Raw genomic sequence first — 15,358 nt, forward strand, 5'->3', positions numbered from 1 at the left:
AATGATCAAAACCTGTTAAAAAAAAAAAAGATGAATCTTAACTGAAAAATCTGAACATGTTTTGCTTTTGGATAAAAATGGCAATAAAATTGAAACAACAGGGACTCTGATTCAAAATGTTTGAGTTTGTGATTAAATTTTGGCATTTTGACACTTTACTCTAAAAAAAAAGATCAAATATCATCATGATTTGAATAGGGGTTTGATAGCTTTATCCGATTTTTAATATTTGATTATACAATATAAAAACCATAAATAAAAAGTTAATTAATTAGAAAAATAAGTGTTAAAAAAACAAGACCGCCATCCGTGGGATAAAAATGGCAATAAAATTGAAACAACAGGGACTCTGATTCAAAATGTTTGAGTTTGTGATTAAATTTTGGCATTTTGACACTTTACTCTAAAAAAAAGATCAAATATCATCATGATTTGAATAGGGGTTTGATAGCTTTATCCGATTTTTAATATTTGATTATACAATATAAAAACCATAAATAAAAAGTTAATTAATTAGAAAAATAAGTGTTAAAAAAACAAGACCGCCATCCGTGGGACTCGAACCCACGACCACGTGGTTAAAAGCCACGCGCTCTACCAACTGAGCTAGAACGGCTTAGATGATAATTACTTATTAAGTTAACTATTATTGTTAATTAAGACGTAGTTATCTGATTTTTTTTTTTTTTTTGTATATTTGCTATTATATAAAACGGTAGCAAAGTAATATTTTTTTCCTATCATATCCGTATGTTTTCATCCCAACAAAAATGTGATTATTGAATAGGGCTTATGATAAGTTAAATACAAAATTTAATGGAAGAGGAGTACAGCTGTAATTGAATCGAACGAACACGAAAAAAACCTTGTTCATGAACTGTTCTTGAACACTTACTGGACGAGATTTTATGTTCGTGTTCGTTTGTTAAGGAAATGAACTTGTTCGTGTTTATTTGTTAATTTTAGGCAACGAACAAAAACGAATGTTAATGACACAAATGGAAACAAATGAACACAAACAAACGTTCATAAACAAAAAATATAATACACTGACACTTATTAAGATATTTATTTGTTGGAATTTTGAAGTACTTGAATAAAATATAATAATAATTAAAAACACTAATGAACTATCAAACACAATCGACACAGACGAACACGTTACCAAACGTTCGCAAACATAAATGAACAAATACGCCATCTGTTCATGTTCGTTCATTTAACTAAACGAACGTAATTTCTTGTTCTTGTTAATTCATTTGTTTAGTAAACAAACGAACACAAACAAACTTCCCACCAAACGATTCATAAACTATTCGCCGAACGTTTGGTTCGTTTGTAACCCTAAAGAAAAGTGATCAGCAACTTTGACCCTGACTCGTACGAAGATGAGTGAGGAACAATAAAAGGGTAATAATGTGACATTGTATGATCATTTTTACCAAGACATATGACTAGTCTGATGGCGTCACGACTCTATAACAGCAATAGTGTATCTATAAGAGCACCCTTTTAAACTATAACATCAAAAATCTACTTGTACTTTGTAACAATATGTTTGAAACATGACAGATTTCTATCTTAATGCTGTTTTTAGAATTTTGAATAACTTTATGACACGGTCTTTTGAATAATTGAATATCTTTTTTTTAAAGGAGCTTAATAATATGAGTGAAACATTTTAGTAAAGAAACTTAACAAGATTATTAGATGGATGTATAACCTACGTCGGAAGATTGGAGAAATCACAAATGGATTTATAATTATAATTAAAAAAAATCTGTAATGTGTCCCTTGATATTTGAGGATTTATAAAATGTTTCTAAAATGCGTTTTGGTATAGTTACTTGTTTAAATTCTTCATATGTAATCATTCCGTTTCCTTAATACGTGTGATATATACTTTCAAGCTGTGGCGAAACTTGAGATTTCCGACTGCGGTGACGAAAGTCACCGAACCTAAAAATTTCTATAAAATCGGGGTGTCAAAAACGTATATACCAAAAAATTTTCTATACGAAAACTACATACTCTCCACTACTTAGCGAAAAATTCGGAGGGTCGGCCGCCCCCTCCTGAGTCCCGACCATTAAAAGCTTCGCCCATCCTTTCAAATAAAACATCAAAAAGTATGAAGAAATAGTGTAAGAATCTCGGGATGGATCATGGTATCTAGTTTAAAGCTCGTTTATTTTTTTCTCTAAAAAAAGGCCCTGACAGACTCACTTGAAAAGAGGCTCACTTTACGGCCGGCGGAAGTTCTTGTTTTGGGTTGGGTAGGAGAGAAAAACGCTTGTGTGGACGTTACCAGAGTATCCCCCCTTGTTGGGTTCAGGGAAAACCAATTCGTGGCTAGTCGGGCTATGTTGAAGGCAGAATCAGGAAAAGTTGCTAAGCATGACAAAGCTTGTGCTGAGAATCAACATGTTTTCATTCCCTTTGCATTTGACACCTTTGGTTCCATTGCTCCTCAAGCTGATAGGTTTTTGGACAAAATGCAAAGGGTAGTACACAACAATTTCTCGACACCAAAGAACCATAGTTCGGTAGAATTGTATCTGATATTCAAAAGAGAGTTGCAGCATAACTTGTTACCCCTTTACCTATCATATTTATGCAAAGAATTTTTCAAAGTGGATCTTGCAAGGACACTCGGGCTTCTTTTTCTCCTTTGAACATGTACAATCATCTAATTTCACAAAACCATAAATATAACATGTATAATTATTATCCTTTTGAACATGTATAATCATCTAATTTCGTAAAACCATAATATAACACGTATAATTATTATTATTATAAATAATTATTTGGTTGTGATACATCACAATAATATATTGGTTTTACCTTTTAAAAAACTATTATATTATATTATACTCATATAAATCACAATCAGTTGATATCATTTTCCAGATGTGGAATACAACGAATGCATCAACATGTGGTACCTCTAGCTGTTAAATGTGTACCGTACAACTGGCAAAGTGGAAACTTTACTAAAAGTGTGTTTTCACTACTCTAAGTCCATGTTCCCTTTTATTAAAGAGTGATACCAACTTTGGTGTGTACCTTTACATAAAGATATACTCTTCTTTTCTTATCTCTTTTGAATATAGAAATACTTTACATTGAATAAAACATTTGATCATTCGCCACATATGTGGCTATCATGGATGTAAATAGTTATGCTAAAACGGTTGGGTTGGGTCGGTCAGGTCAGTTATCGAGTGGTGCACTACACGATGACATGGCAGTGGAGGTGGCACCATTGGGTCTACGACTATTGTGGTGGTGATGATGACATGGGTGGTGGTGTCAATGACAACGATGATGATTGTCCTGTAGGCATGAGAGGTAGATGGTGATGGTTACAGGCAGTGGTGATTGGTGGTGTTTTGGCCCATTTGTATGTGTTATATATTAGCTAATTCCATATTAGTGATCTATCATGTACTTTGAATGGCCCATATGAAATTACATCATGATAACTACAATCAATTTGTTTGCCTTTTGTTTTTGTTTTGGTTAAGTTTTATTTTTCTCAATTTAACCACATGAAATCTAAACATTTTCTATTTTATTTTGTTAAACCAAATAGGTAATATAAGTAACTATGAATTTTATACTCAAATACTTTTTTCCCATGTTTTTATTAGATATATTAAATAATTTGTATTTTATTTATTCTATACTTTTAGTTTTAGAATAGTTATAGTTTTATCTGGTTCTTTTATTTAATTTATAAACCAGTTGTAATAAACTTGGATTTTATTAATGAGTGTTGTTAGGGGAGGGGGGTGGTCACTAGTGATAGAATTCTATCACTCGCAAGCACCAATCAAGTTCCGCCATGTCATCAACCATTTTTCCATCACTCACAACCTTTTTTAGTGGGGGTGGTCATCACTCACCACCACACCCAACAATTTTCACCCAACCAACAACTACCATCACAAAACAAAAGAATAACGCGTGAAGAAAATAACGAAAAATCGAGTCCGTGGTGCTATAACGCGTTGAACTTTGAGGCGGCAGTGGAAAATCACGCGTTAATGTATCACGCGTTAATGTATAACGCATGGCCCCGTGTGGCCTTACGTTAAAGATGGAATGCCTTATATGATACGATGTGTATTCAGTTAAAAAAAACGGCAAACTGCTCTGGAACCCGATGACTTTCTTTAGAGAATGTCACCAGTTGGAGTCTCGTTCAGTCATTTGTGACAAAATGCTATGCGTGCGTCAGGGTCTTGCACTTTTACCAGACCTTCGGGTAATGGGTTTCCTCATCAGTGACGGGTCGGGTTACCGCGCTGTGTAAAATCACCCATATAATCGGAATTTGTCAAACATAAAAAAATGCACCGTTTGAGTAGGCGCCACATGGTTTCATGTTGGGAGCCCCTCACTCAGTGGCCATTAAAGTGACCTTCTTTCCCTGCATTCCACTTTTTTTCATCACCATCACCCAAAACTAACCCCTCTCATCTCACATCTTCAAGGAATAAACACAAGATCATCAATCTTTTTCATGCTAATTAGACAAAAACAACCCTTTAAGTTCTTCATTTAGTTTCTCAAACACCACTATATTTTTCAATTTTCATCCATTGGGTTATAAATTATAATAATGCAGTCACCCTCTTCTTCTTTTAACTTCTTTTAATCTTCTCTTAGACTTATTGTTTGCTTTTTTTGGGGGGGCAAAGATAGTGAAGAAGCCATATGGAGACTGATCTTTTCTTCTTCTTGTTACTCTTGTTCTTTGTTCTTGTTCTCAGTTTTGACCTTACCACTGCTCAGATTCCAGGTTCTCTCTATCTCTTCTCTTTCTCTCTCTATACATATATATGCATATATCTCACTTTGTTGATGGTATGCATGTGGGTTCTTGTTTTCTTTGAGTTTAGTGGCTTCTTTAAATGAATTTGTGGTAGAATTTGATATTTTCTTGATGGGTTTCAAGATTCTTGTGGGGGTTGTGTCTCTTGAAGAGTTAAAGTTTCAATCTTTTTCATTTTTTGTTTCTTGTTTGGGTGATTTATTTGTGGGTTTTGTATGTAATTATGTAAAGTGCATGGATTTAGCCATTTAGGTATGAAAGTTGTAACATTTAAGGCTAAGTATTGGGATATCATATCAAGAAAGTTTTGGGTTTGAAACTGTGCCCTAATTTGGGGGGGGGGGGGGTGGGTTTCCCATATTTATTGGGTTTTCTCCTGAATTGGTGTATAAGCATTATGCCTAGTGGAGATGGATATGATCGGGTGGTTTCGCTGGTGGCACGATGATATTCCAGTGATCCGTCAGTGATCCAAATTTGCCGTTCAAAAAAAACTTGGGGGGGGGGGGGATTAGACATGAATCTTGTTCAACCTTGATTTTGCTATTGTTTTTAGTGTTCTTATTCTTGTTCTATGTGTTTAATGATTGAATCTTGATGTGTAAAGGGATGTTTGGATGTGATTTCACATATACAAATCATTTTGGTTTGATTAATCATATTAAGTAATTAGATTTTTGAAGTTAGGGACAATTAAGTAATTTCACACTTATCTCACTAATTAGTTTGTTATGTCAACTGCTTATAAAAGTTTAGTTTGTTTTTTGTTCATCATTTGTTATTTTCTCATTGAGGGGCCAATTTATATGGTGTGATAAAAAAAGATGTAATCATAGGGGTGAGCAAGTAATCATAGGGGTGAGCAAGTTTAGGTCCGGACCGAAAATAACCAAGAACCGAACCGAAAAAATACCCAACCCGACCCGAACCCAAGTACCTAGGTATTTAGATCGGTTCCAATTTTTCATATAGAATCGGGTCGGGTCGGTTCTCGGTTCTTTTCACAGTGAAACCCGATTTGGACCTATGGACCGGAACCGACCCTATATTTAGGGTAGTGAATCGGTTCTGTATTTTATGTTTGATCGGATCTCGGGTCGGGTTTTTCCTTTTGCTCACCCCTAAATCATAGTAGTCAAAGTCGCAAAGCCAAAGAGCTCGCTTGCCAGTTATGTTTCAACTCCAACGGGTCAAAAGAAAATATGCCGAATGGGTCTAACAGGTTGAAAGTTCCCCCCCCCCCCCCCCCCCCCAAAAAAAAAATGGCAAATGTTTTCTCTATCTAATTATATGTTCATTTTTGCTTCCAAACAGGTTTTATAAGTTTTGACTGTGGTGGTCAAAGCAATTTTACAGACAATCTCGGCCTTGACTGGACTCCCGATAGTCAAATCATTTACGGGATCACAACTAACATCTCAGTCACAAACGAAACAAGACAACAATATCAAACCGTCAGATATTTTCCAGCAGATAACAGAAAATATTGTTACACACTTGACGTTAAAAGCAGGACTAGGTACCTCATTAGAGCAACATTCTTGTACGGCAATTTCGATAACAATAACGTGTACCCGAAGTTCGACATTTCCATGGGACCCACTCGTTGGGCTACGATCGTCATTTCCGACGCTAACGTTATCGAGTCTCAAGAACTAATCTTTTTGGCTTCTGAACCGACTGTGAGTGTCTGTTTATCGAATGCTACAACCGGGCAGCCGTTTATTTCTACGCTCGAGCTCCGGCCGTTTAACGGGTCGATTTACCTTACACCGTTTGAAAACCAGTTCTTTCTTGGTGTGTCTGCAAGAATCAACTTCGGTGCGGAAAACGAAGATCCGATCAGGTACCCGGATGACCCGTTTGATAGAATATGGGAATCGGATTTGGTAAAAAAAGCGAATTATCTTGTCGACGTGGCTGCGGGAACCGATAGAATATCGACAAATTTACCAATCGATACCCGAAAAGACGAGCAGCCACCGGAGAAAGTTATGCAGACAGCTGTCGTGGGAAGAAACGGAACGTTGACTTATCGCATGAATTTGGACGGGTTTCCGGGATACGGTTGGGCGTATACTTACTTCGCTGAAATCGAAGATTTGGATCCCACCGAGACTAGAAAGTTCCGGTTGGTTCTTCCCGGAGCACCGGAACTCACTAAAGCGGTTGTTAATATCCAAGAAAACGCTCAGGGGACGCACCGTTTGTACGAGCCAGGATTTGAAAACATATCGCTTCCATTTGTTTTGTCTTTTAAGTTTGGGAAAACGTATGATTCTACTCAAGGGCCTCTTGTTAATGCAATTGAGATTAGTAGATATTTGAAAATAAGTGACGGGTCTTTCGATGGTGAGTGAACCAAAGTTTTTCGGATTTAATTGACGAAAATTGTTCATGATATCTAATATTTTTGGGAGCTTCTTTGATTTGTAGGAGCGGTGGCTGCGAGTTTAGTATCGGGTTACATGTCGTTGGATTGGGCTCAAGAAGGTGGTGATCCGTGTTTGCCGGTTGCGTGGTCGTGGGTGGAGTGTAGTTCCGACAGTGAACCGAAGATTATCTCAGTGTATATTTTTTTAACTTTCTTTCATTGCTCAAAAAAAAAAAAAAAAAAAAAAAAAAAAAAAAAAAAAAAAACTTTCTTTAATCTTGATAGGAAGTTTTAAAATACATAACAAATGAAAGTTGAATCTTTTTACAAGTGAGAAAATACTTATCGCCAAAAATAGAAATTTGAGAAAAGTTGATTACTTTTTATGTCATTAAATTTAGATCCATCCTAAAATAGAAAGTGTTGTAGTTTTCATGAGAGCAAAATGCCATTTTCGTCCCTGAGGTTTGGCCAGTTTTGCGACTTTCGTCCGAAGGTTTGTTTTTCCGCATCTGGATCCAAAAGTTTTGAAATCTTGCCATTTTCATCCGGCTCGTTAACTCTGTTAAGTTGAGGGTATTTCTGTCTTTTTTGTTAACTTAAAGGGCAATTCGGTCTTTTTCAGGGGTATTCGGTCTTTTTACATAAAATTAAGAGTGAATTTCAAGGATTGTCCTTTATCTTTATACTCATTTTCAGGCGCTGCCCTTTATGTTCAAACTCGACGAATTTTATCCTTTATGTTTTCATATCATACACGTTTTGTCCTTTAGACCTAACTCAGTTAGTTTTTTCAGTTAAATTTGGTCATGTGCTTTGCACATGAGGGCATTTTTGTCAATTCAAAGGTTGCAGAAGCTTTGAGCTGTAAATCTGCCGTTGAACTTACCTTTGAATTGACAAAAATGCCCTCATGTGCAAAGCATATGACCAAATTTAACTGAAAAAACTAACTGGGTTAGGCCTAAAGGACAAAACGTGTATGATATGAAAACATAAAGGACAAAACTCGTCAATTTTGAACATAAAGGAGAACGCCTGAAAATGGGTATAAAGATAAAGGACAATCCTTGAAATTCACTCTAAAATTAAAAAGACCGAATTGCCCTTTAAGTTAGCAAAAAAGACGGAAATACCTCCGACTTAACGGAGAAAAATGGATGGAGTTAACGGGCCGGATAAAAATGGCAAGAATTCATACCTTTTGGATCCAAACGCGAAAAACAAACCTTTGGAAGAAAGTCGCAAAACTGGCCATACCGCAGGGACGAAAATGGCATTTTACTCTTTTCATGAACAAGTGGAGTATATGATATTCCTTTTGGCTTTTATTTGCTATTTGAATTATAACTTTGTTTGAATAAGAACTCTTTTTGGAATCAAAACATTTCAAGACAAGTGTTACGTTATGTGACGAGTTTTCTCACATTTTACGCAGAAAATTGTCTGGCAAGAACTTGACCGGAAGCATTCCTTCGGAATTGACCAAGTTGACCAGCTTAGAACAGTTGTAAGTATCGGTCTTTTCAATGAGGTTTGTTTGGCATTTACGAATGGATAAAAGTGTTTGACCATATTAAATTTTACGTTAGGTGGCTTGATGGGAATGCACTCACGGGTCCGATTCCTGATTTTACCGGATGCCCAAATTTAAAGATCATGTAACCCACACTTTATATTTTTAACCTTACACCTTTCGGTTTATTTATTCATTTTTTTGCTAATTTTAACTCGTAAATTTTGTCTTTGCAGACATCTGGAGAACAATCAGCTGAGTGGCGACTTGCCGTCCTCATTAGCTGACCTGCCTAACTTAAGTCAACTGTGAGTAAATTGTTATTTCATTTGTGTCTAGACTACGCTTTTATCGTTTAATAGTTTAGTTGCAAATCAAAAGAAAATAGGGGCAGGAGGGGGCGGCCGACCCCCTGAACTTTTCGTTCAGTAGTGGAGAGTATGTAGTTTGCGTATAGAAATTTTTGGGTATATACGTTTTTGACCCCCTGGTTTATAGAAATATTTTGGTATATACGTTTTCGACCCTCCGGTCGGAAATCTCAAGCTTCGCCACTGAAGTCAAACATGTGACTAGTTCATATTGCATTTGTTTTTCCTGATGGATATAATGAATACAGGTATGTACAAAATAACTTGTTAACCGGAGAAGTCTCGTCCGGTCTTCTGAACAAGAATATAGTGTTAAAGTGAGTATTTCTTTCTTGCTTCATTACTCTGCTTTTTTTTTTTTTTTGAAAAAATATGATCGACTTCCTGTTGTTTAAAAGTCAAAAGATTCTTATCACATGCACTTTTGACTTTTAAGGTCAAACTTATATCATCTTATATGTGGGTTTTATTAGGGCTGCAAACGAACTGAACTTTCAGTGAACAGTTCGTGAACCGTTCGGCAGGAAGTTCGTTTGTGTTCGTTTAATAAGTGAATGAACACGAACTAGAAATTTCATTTGTTTTGTTAAATGAACGAACATGAACAGAGGCTGCGTTCATTAATTTATGTTCATGAACGTTCGGTAACGTATTCGTTTATGTTCGTTCTTTTGTGTTCGATAGTTCATTAGGGGTTTTTAATTTTTATATTTTATTTAAATACTTCAAAATTCCCACTAATCAAATATTTAATAAATATTAGTGTATTCCATATTACTTACCTTTTAATATATGTTTGTTTCTGTTCATGAACGTTTGGTTGTGTTCGTTTGGTGTTCATTTGTGTTCATTAACATTTATTTGCGGTCGTTTGCATTCGTTACCTAAAATTAACGAACGAACACAAACACGTTCGTTTACTTAATGAACGAACAGGAACATCAAATCTCTATTTCGGGAAGTGTTCATGAACAGTTCGTGAACACCATTATTTCCTTATCAAACGAACACGTGTTCGTTCGGTTCGTTTGCAGCCCAGGTTTTTATGTTTTTTAATCTTTTCAGCTACACGGGAAATGCCGGTCTTAACAAAGGAAGTAACGGAGGGAGACGGAATAGAAACATAATTATTGGCGTCGTGATCGGGGCTTCTGCCCTTTTCTTAGGGTTCTTAACTTCGTGTCTACTCCTTCGCAAACGAAAGAAATATTCCAAAACAGGTAAGCTCATGGAACATGTATTTAGATGCTTTTCATGCTAATGGTACAACAACTAAAGCACAACGCTAGGGGTGTTTGGATTTGCGTTTTGAAAATTTTGGATTTAGTCCCTAGCTTTCCAAAAGTACACGGATGGTCCCTTTGGTTTGCGCTTTGTAACGCACTTAGTCCCCAACCAACAAATCTAAAGGTTTTAGCAGGTCCAAGTTAAGGACGAAAATGCGTTACAAAGGGCAAACCACAGGGACTATCCGTGTACTTTTGGAAAGCTAGGGACCATATCCAAAATTTCGGTAAACCACAGGGACCATCTGTGTACTTTATTTTTTCTAACATATTGTAGGTTGGTTTTTACTTTTTCTTATCAGAGCCCAAACGCGGCATGCCTGTTACGACCAATGCAGCAACGGAAGCTGCTCAAAGCTTCACATTATCTGAACTACGAAACGCCACAAAGAATTTCGAAAACAAAGTTGGCTCGGGAGGATACGGCACCGTTTATTACGGAAAATTAAATGACGGAAGGGAAATTGCCGTCAAAATACTTGAAAATAATAATGTTTATCAGGGCAAGAAAGAGTTTGCAAATGAGGTAACTTTTGTAGGGGTGTGAATTTCTAACACGACCTGAAAACACGACACGAACCTAACACGAAATTCGCGGGTTTGGGTTTAGTCTAAATAGGTTCGGGTCAGTTCTAGGTTGAACCCGCAAATCCATTTAGCTAAACGGGTCGGGTTCTTGTCAACCCCACCAGGTTGGCGGGTTGACCCGTTTAACCCATTTATATTAAATGTTATTTTTTTTACAATATGTTTTATGTCATTTGTTAAATTGGGTATGTATTTTATGCCATAACTATAACCTAAAAAGAGAAACTGATACAAGATTTTGTAATTAAAATGTAATTGTATTATATACATTTGTGTTCTTTTAAGTAAAATTTTAATATTAATATACTAAATCGCAAAAAAAAAAAAAAAAAAAAAAAAAATCGGGTTGAACGGGTCGTTTTCGGGTCAAGCCACGAATACTCAGGTCGTGTTCGGGTTCATATGTATGACACAATTTTTGGGTTCGGGTAGTGTTCGGGTTCATCTAAATTTTTGGGTTCTGGTCGGGTTGAACCCGCCATGTTACATACCAAACAGGAGAACACAACCCAAAAGACTAGTCTGGTGGGTGAAAGAGCCCATTTGGTATATAAACCCTACATTGGTTGCCCATACAACCGATGTGGGACAAGTCCCATACCTTGCAATGGTATTAGTCCATAACACGCCAACCTGCGAACACGACCCGTTTAGCACTCTACTTGCTACAACAAGCTGTTCCTGATTGTTTTATTTGTATGGTTTTTTTTTTTTGTTTGATTAAGGTGAGCCTTCTTTCGCGAATCCATCATAGAAACCTAGTACAGTTTCTAGGCTTTTGCCAAGAAGAAGGGAAGGATATTCTTGTTTACGAGTTCATGCATAATGGAACACTCAAAGAACATCTATACGGTTTGGTTCTTTTAATCTTATTATGTTCTTGATCCGATTCGAACTTTAGGTTTTCTGCTGTGATAATGAATCTTTTTCGTTAAAATTTAGGACCTTTGGCTAGGGAACGAGGGATTAAATGGCTCAAGCGACTCGAGATTGCCGAAGAGTCTGCCAAAGGTTTGCTTTCTTGGAAATCAATATTTTGTTTCTTGTTCATTTCATATTAGAATTCATGAGTTCTAAGCTATTATAAAGGGAAAATTGCATAAAATCGCAACATACTTGTCATTAAAAGGTGCCTCCGTCTTTGCACGAAGAAAAAGACATTTGCTTTATATTACGATTTACGAATATTGAACAAAAATAGCCAAAAGATACTTCTACCACTATAGAACTGAAAACATAGACCAAATCGGAACAAAATCAAGTACAAGGATCTAAATAGAACAAAAGCAAGTACAAAGACCAAAGTATGTTGCTATATTGTGTAACTTGTCTAGTGCTGTTCACGAGCCAGACCGAACCGATCTGACCTTTGCTCGTACTCGGTTCGTTTACAAACCAAACCGAACCGACCCGGCGTTTTTTCAACTGAGCCAAATTCGAACGAGCGTCTTTCGATCCAAGCATTTTTTCGAGCGAACGTCGAGCGTGTGCCGTGTAGCGAGCATCACAGTCTCGCAGAACAAAATAGGAAAGTGACGATGGGGTGTTATTAATTAGAGTGAAGTGCAATTATCATCCCTGAGGTTTCGTCCAATTAGAACACATGTATAAATTTAACACATAACAAGTATAAATGTAACAAATAACTAGGAAAAAAACAGTCAAACTGGTTCTATCGAGAGAAATTGAGCTGAATCGTTAACCAAATGAGCCAAACCGAACCGAGCGGACCTTTGCTCGTGCTCCTTTCGTTTACAAACCTAACCAATCTGAATCGAGTTGAATCGAACGAGAAAATTCCCAGCGAGCGTTGAGCAATTTGAACAACCCTAAACTTGTCCTATTCTAAACAAGTTCCAATCATTTGAAGAAGTCTAGTTGGAGAGGAATCAAGATTTCTTTGTGGATACAATTTTAAAAATACAATTTTTGGTAAATTACAATTTTACCCCATCAAAAATTACAATTTTTCCCTTAGTTAAAAAATACAGTATTGCCATCGTTTTGGTTTCTTTAAAAGGTGTGTGGGGGAATAGTGTCAGGCTGCTGCATGGCACTCCCACATTGGCCCGGTATGTTACGATTTTACCCCCAGTTAAAAAATACGAATTTGCCCCTGTTTAAAATTACCATTTTGCCTATGGTCAAAGAGCTGCCTAACACTCTTTTTACTTTTTTTTCTACAACTATAGTACTGTTTTTTTAATTGGTTGAGAATTATTCGGCCATCGCCCCGCAACGCGGGCGGGGCATCACCTAGTTCTAAACAAGTTCCAATCATTTGAAGAAGTCTAGTTGGAGAGGAATCAACATTTCTTTGTGGATACATATACTAATTTGGTTGTTTGATGAATTTGTTTAGGGATTGAGTACCTTCATACTGGTTGTGTCCCTTCCATCATTCATAGAGACTTGAAAACAAGCAACATTCTTCTTGATAAGAACATGAGGGCTAAAGTATCCGATTTTGGCCTCTCGAAGCTTGCAATTGATGGGACTTCACATGTATCAAGCATCGTTCGTGGCACCGTTGGCTATCTTGATCCTGAGTAAGTAACACTTCCCATTTTCGGATGTCCCATTAAAATTGAACCACTTTCGAGTGTGTTTTTTTAGTAAAATGTCATTTTCGTCCCTGAGGTTTGGCCAGTTTTGCGACTTTCATCCAAAGTTTGTTTTTCTGCATATGGATCCAAAAGGTTAGAAATCTTGCCATTTTCATCCGGCTCGTTAACTCCATCCATTTTTCTCCGTTATGTCAGGGGTATTTCCGTCTTTTTGTTAACTTAAAGGGCAATTCGGTCTTTTTCAGGGTTTTAAGTCTTTTTACATAACTTGAAAAAGATCAAGTTGCCCTTTAAGTTAACAAAAAAGACGGAAATACCCCTGACCTGACGGAAAAAACGGATGGAGTTAACAAGCCGGATGAAAATGGCAAGATTCCTCCTAACCTTTTGGGTGCAGGTGCGGAAAAACAAACCTTTGAACGAAAGTCGCAAAACTAACCAAACCTCATGGACGAAAATGGCATTTTACTCATTTCTTTTTTTTTTTTTTTTTTTGTTAAAACCACCTATTTTTTGTGCATTGTAGGTACTATATTTCAAACCGATTAACAGACAAAACCGATATCTATAGTTTTGGGGTCATCCTTCTCGAACTAATCTCGGGTCAAGAAGCGATTTCAAACGTAAACTTTGGTATAAATTGCCGTAACATCGTTCAATGGGTAAGTCCATTTAACATCCCTTGCCGCTAGGAACCCTTTTATTACAGTTTGGTTGGTCGACCCGACCCGTTTTAAACAAACACAAATAATTGTATGGATACGATGATAGTTTGGTTGGCCCGACCCGACCCGTTTTAAACAAACACAAATGATTGTATTGATACGATGACAGGCGAAGATGCATATAGAGAATGGGGACATTCAAGGAATCATTGATCCAGCGCTCGGTAATGAATACGACATCCAATCAATGTGGAAGATAGCCGAAAAAGCTTTGATGTGTGTGCAACCGCACGGGAACATGAGACCTTCGATGTCTGAAGTTATTAAGGAAATACAAGACGCGATCTTGATAGAAAAGGGAGTGGAAACGGCTGCTGCACGAGAACGCAGTTCTGGTGAAGTATCAAGGCATTCCATTTTGAACATGGGATCGCTTGATCTAATGGCTAACGGTCAAGATTTGTCGATTGATGAGTCGTTTACTCGACCTGGTGCACGTTAAGAATCGGTTTCGTTACACATCTTTAATTGTCAGATGTTTAAAAATATAACTTTTCAAAAAACAAAAAAGAAGTTGTGAGGTTTTTGGAAGGTTGGGTTTAGAGTAGTAGTTAGGATGATGGTTTGGTGTTATTTTCTTTTTTAGTTTTTTTTTTTTATTATTATTATTTTGGGGGGCATTTGGAGGTGATTTTTGGATCATTTTGTAAGTTTTTTTAGTTGTAAGGGGTTGGGTGTAGATTTGGTGTTTCTGTGGGCCAATAGTTGCAAATTTATTTGTAGTGATGCTTGTATTCAAATTTATTTATTTATTGTGTAGCAATTATCATTAGGTAAGTGTTTTTTTTTTTTTTTCTTTTTTGTCCATCTGGTTTGATAGGTTTTGTTATTTCAATTTAAATTTCTTAAATCTTGTTATTTCGACATCATGCGTTTCATTTTGTTGCGGTTTCATTTCACTTGTCTAACACCATTCAATTTATCCGTTTTATACTTTATGTGCAGGTGAGGGTATTTTCGTCTTTCAACCTTCAATCTATAAAGAAGTGATTTGTTAGTCAATCCTTTAATATGGAAAGAGTTGATGTGTTTTTTTTTTAATAAAAAATCCAATAACTTTAAACTTTGCAATTTATATACGTATTTCA

General features: G+C 36.5%; 1 protein-coding gene and 1 non-coding gene across 2 annotated transcripts; one reads left to right on the forward strand and one right to left on the reverse strand.

Annotated features, from left to right (window-relative positions):
* Positions 1-543: 543 nt before the first annotated feature.
* On the reverse strand, positions 544-616 carry TRNAK-UUU. The gene has a single exon. It is a non-coding gene; the product is annotated as a tRNA-Lys (tRNA).
* Positions 617-4,370: 3,754 nt separating this feature from the next.
* On the forward strand, positions 4,371-15,066 carry LOC110891245 (probable LRR receptor-like serine/threonine-protein kinase At1g67720). Its single transcript, XM_022138935.2, has 14 exons — positions 4,371-4,810; positions 6,158-7,195; positions 7,280-7,412; positions 8,656-8,727; positions 8,810-8,878; positions 8,970-9,041; positions 9,353-9,421; positions 10,170-10,324; positions 10,693-10,916; positions 11,704-11,830; positions 11,921-11,989; positions 13,341-13,527; positions 14,072-14,207; positions 14,380-15,066. Exons 1-14 carry the CDS (start codon positions 4,726-4,728, stop codon positions 14,710-14,712), a joined length of 2,769 nt encoding a protein of 922 aa, XP_021994627.1. The 5' UTR covers positions 4,371-4,725; the 3' UTR covers positions 14,713-15,066.
* The last annotated feature ends 292 nt before the right edge of the window (positions 15,067-15,358 follow it).

Source organism: Helianthus annuus, chromosome 11 (genome assembly GCF_002127325.2).
Source record: "Helianthus annuus cultivar XRQ/B chromosome 11, HanXRQr2.0-SUNRISE, whole genome shotgun sequence".
Lineage (NCBI taxonomy): Eukaryota > Viridiplantae > Streptophyta > Magnoliopsida > Asterales > Asteraceae > Helianthus > Helianthus annuus.

Bases quoted from the DNA above. Each gene is read 5' to 3' on its own strand.
- LOC110891245 (XM_022138935.2), top strand. From the start codon at position 4,726: ATGGAGACTGATCTTTTCTTCTTCTTGTTACTCTTGTTCTTTGTTCTT. The intron at 11,831-11,920 runs GTTTGGTTCTTT...GTTAAAATTTAG, and splicing joins ACTCAAAGAACATCTATACG to GACCTTTGGCTAGGGAACGA. The intron at 13,528-14,071 runs GTAAGTAACACT...TGTGCATTGTAG, and splicing joins GTTGGCTATCTTGATCCTGA to GTACTATATTTCAAACCGAT.